The following is a 3,955-nucleotide window of genomic DNA, read 5'->3' on the forward strand; positions in this document are numbered from 1 at the left end:
ACCAAGGACTGCACATGGAGGGGTCTGATTGTTCAGGCAACATGTGTATAGTAGAGGATTGCAAATTCTATCATCAATAGGAGGAGAGGACCTCAGCCCCGTGAAGGTTCTGTGCCCCAGTGTAGGGGAATGCCAGGGCCAATAAGTGGGAGAGGGTAGGGTGGCAGGCATGGGGAAGGGGGAGGCAACAGGTGTTTGGTTTGTTGTTTGTTTGTTTCTTTGTTTTTTGGAGGGGAAACTGGGAATGGAGAAATTTACATGTAAATAAAGAAAATATCTAATAAAAAAAAAGAAAGAAAGAGTGTGGATTCAAATGGGGGTAGGAGGTGTTGAGAAGAGTTCAGGGAGGAAAACCCATATTTAGAATATGTTGCTTGGGAAAAAAGTCTATTTTCAATAAAAGAAAACAATTTCCAAAGCAAGACCTTCAAGTAACACAACTCCAGTGGAAGCCAGCCACCATTTAGGGAATGTGCCACGGCATTGACCTTTGCTTATAACAGAGCAACTATCATTTTATCTGCTTTATGTATTATGTTATCTTGTGTGAGTCCATGAAAAAAAAATCTGCCTAAGCCCACCAGTCTCTTGCCTCATTTTTAGACATCTTTATGAGCTGGAAAGACCCCATTACCAACTGAGCCCTTTTGTGTGGTGCTGGGCACTAGACCCAGGACCTTATGCATGAGAAGTTCATGTTCTACAACATGGTACAGTCCCAGCTGTAGTTATTCATTTAGAGTGCAAGAGTTTTCTATGAGCACCGGAGTATCAACCTTTACTTTTCTTTTCTTTTCTTTTGAATAATCTACTTTTTTCTAAACAGGCATGATGATAAGGAGATTCTTCTCACATGGCATTCAACCATATTGTATGGAAGCCTGTGTCTCATCTTCCCTATCTAGACTCTTCACCTCAGAATGTATATATTAACTACTCTCTAGTGAAGAAACCTATGATATGAGTAGACTAGAAATGGCTAATGATTAATGTAATTGCTGATTTCTAATTCATTCCTTTGGGCATCTATAGAAAATTCCTCATTACAATTGAATAAGTTTAAGAGGCTTGGGATACTAAAATAAAAGTTTCAATTTTTGATATCCTAATATATTTCTATATGACACTGTATAAAGAATATCTATTAGAACTCTTATTGACAGAATACTCATTATTAATGTATTGTCATATTATAGATGCAGGGAAAGCATAGTAATGAGTGGATTGATTAATAAGAATAATAAAAACATTTTCAATGCCTCTTCAGTTATGAGGAATATCAGTCACACAAAGATATGAGTCAATAGAAACAAATACATCATTGCATCAACTTAGTACTCACAGTACAATCTTATGATCCCAATTTCTTTGTTTAAAATATTTTTAATTATGTGTTTACAAGTGCCTGTGTTTGGTATTGTGCACATGCAAAAGTCTTGCTAGGCAAGAGTTTGACAGTTGAAACCCAACACTCGTGAAATACTGCACAAATCATTAATTCTATGAATTCAAATCAAATACTTCTGTTAAGTCAAGAGGACTTGCACTCTTACACATATTATCAGTATGAACATAGAAAATTTTGTCAATTAACTCTTTCCTGCTTTCTAACATTTTCCCATAAAGTAGCACTGAGGACAGGAAGTTTTCTCTTTGTGGTGGAAAAATAAGAGAATAATTTACCAAATCTTCTCTTAACAGTTGATTCTCAATCTCTTCAATTTCTTCTGCTTGGTTCTTTACTGAGTCTTCTAACTTAAGACACTCAACTTCCAGCCTGTAAGGTATTTTACAGAATAACTAATTATTCTCAACTCTTAATAATTCCATTCTTAAGAAACTGAAAAGAAAGATGGTGGGATCCAGGGTCTTGCCCATGGAAATTATATAACATAGCACAGACTTAAATCCCAGCCTGAAGTTAGATGTTGCATATAACAAAGTCTCTATGGCTTAGCGGGGGTATGCTTATTGCCACAGCCAATGCAATGTCCACACCATACTGCTGATCAGATTTACAAATATCTATGGTATTTTGCATTTGGCTCTAAGTCATACTTCCATAGTGGATGTCCCATTCTTGCAGAACTCAGGACACCTTCTCTCTGTGGATCTTCTTGCAGCTTTAGTGCTTCCTGCAACTAAAACAAAGAAAACAAAGAAGCTTATGATCGTCATCTAGAAGATGTCTGCCCATCACCTATTTTCATACTAAAATTCTACTCAAAACCGCTGCATCTGTCTGTTCACCTTTTAGCGTTTGTTAGCTTCCATGCTGTACAGGCTGAGAACAGAGTTGATAGAACAAGAACGTTATCCCGTGAAGCCTACAACCATACGGTCCACTTCTGTCTAAAAGTTATTGACCTCTGCCCTAGAATGGAATCATGTGATTCTTGGTTTACAAATTTTATTTTATCATATACACAAGTGGAGAAAACTGATAAAATAGTGGAAACCCAGAAATTCCCTGTTTGAAGAATTTGCTTATATTTCAATACTACCTCCAAAAAAAAAAAAAATGATTGAAGGTATCATGTCGATGAGTGTTCAAAGGATAACAATGATCATAAAAACCAAGATGATACTCTCGGTGACAAGTGGATGTTTTGAGAAATTGAGTGGCAGTGGTAGCATAGATGGGTCTATATCCCGACCTCCACTGAAATGGAATGAATTAGCTTTCTATACCTCAATGACTCTAACTCTAAAATGAAGAGATTCATTTATCTACAACAGTGGCCTCTTAGAATAAGAGTAATTGATTAGGAGCTGTGTATGGTATTTGCTTTCAGCACTAGTACTTTGTGGTTTGAGTCATGGTAAAAGCTGGCATCATAAGTATTTGGCATGCCAGTAGAGGTCTTCTATGCAAAGTGCACTATACCATCCTTGCACTGCTGAAAGCAGCGGCCAGGCAAGAGCACAAAGTCCATAATTTATCCCCAATAATTCACAAAACTCAAACTGTGCTAGCAACCAGTACTTCTCATTCCAGGATGTTGGATCATACTGTGAACTCCGAGATTGTGTTAAATATTGGGAAAACCTGAGTTTTGAGTTATGGTGTGGCTCAGCCTTAGCACACACCAGTAATCCAAAAACTTTCTGCTTGAATATCATAAACAGGATTAAATAGAGTCAACCCTATGTCAAGTGGTGGAACAAGCACCCAATTGACAGGAAGTAAATATAAGATTATTAAGAAAAACAGAGAGGTCTCTCCACCAGCTGAGAAAGATGCCCAAAGGAAAGAAGGCCAAGGGGAAGAAGGTGACCCCGCTCCCCGCCGTCGTCAAGAAACAGGAGGTCAAAAAGGTGACCAATCTTTTGTTTGAGAAAAGGTCCAAGAACTTCAGCATTGGGCAGGACATCCAGCCAAAAGAGATCCAACACGCTTTGTCAAATGGCCCCGCTACATCAGGCTGCAGCGGCAAAGAGCAATCCTCTTTAAGTGGCTCAAAGTACCTCCGGCCATTAACCAGTTCACCCAGGCCCAACAGGCAAACGACTACTCAGATGCTTAAGCTGACCCACAAGTACAGGCCAGAGACAAAGCAAGAGAAGAAGCAAAGGCTACTGGCCCGTGCTAAGAAGAAAGCTGCTGGCAAAGGGGACGTCCCAACTAAGAGACCACCGTCCTCCGAGCAGGAGTCAATACAGTCACCACCTTGGTGGAGAACAAGAAGGCTCAGCTGGTAGCGATTGCCCATGATGTAGACCCCATTGAGCTCGTGGTTTTCCTGCCTGCCCTGTGCCGAAAGATGGGGGTGCCCTACTGCATCATCAAGGGAAAGGCGCCTGATCCACAGGAAGGCATGCACCACTGTTGCCTTCACACAGGTTAACTCGGAAGGCAAGGGTGCTCTCGCTAAGCTGGTGGATATGATGAGATTGGTCGCCACTGGGGAGGCAACGTCCTGGGTCCTAAGTCTGTGGCTCGAATTGCCAAGCT

General features: G+C 40.2%; 1 protein-coding gene across 5 annotated transcripts in view; it reads right to left on the reverse strand.

Moving 5' to 3' along the window:
- Positions 1 to 3,955, reverse strand: part of LOC116072638 (ankyrin repeat domain-containing protein 26-like) — a 93,871-nt gene that overhangs the window by 87,805 nt on the left and 2,111 nt on the right. For all 5 annotated transcript variants that reach the window (XM_031344117.1, XM_031344098.1, XM_031344095.1 and 2 more), the window contains exons 2-3: positions 2,059 to 2,141; positions 1,684 to 1,777 (exon numbers count right to left, since the gene is read on the reverse strand). In XM_031344117.1, the coding sequence (XP_031199977.1) occupies positions 1,684 to 1,777; positions 2,059 to 2,141 (177 nt within the window). The remainder of the gene's footprint in view (positions 1 to 1,683; positions 1,778 to 2,058; positions 2,142 to 3,955) is intronic.

This window comes from Mastomys coucha, unplaced genomic scaffold (assembly GCF_008632895.1).
Source record: "Mastomys coucha isolate ucsf_1 unplaced genomic scaffold, UCSF_Mcou_1 pScaffold10, whole genome shotgun sequence".
In the NCBI taxonomy this organism is placed as follows: Eukaryota; Metazoa; Chordata; class Mammalia; order Rodentia; family Muridae; genus Mastomys; species Mastomys coucha.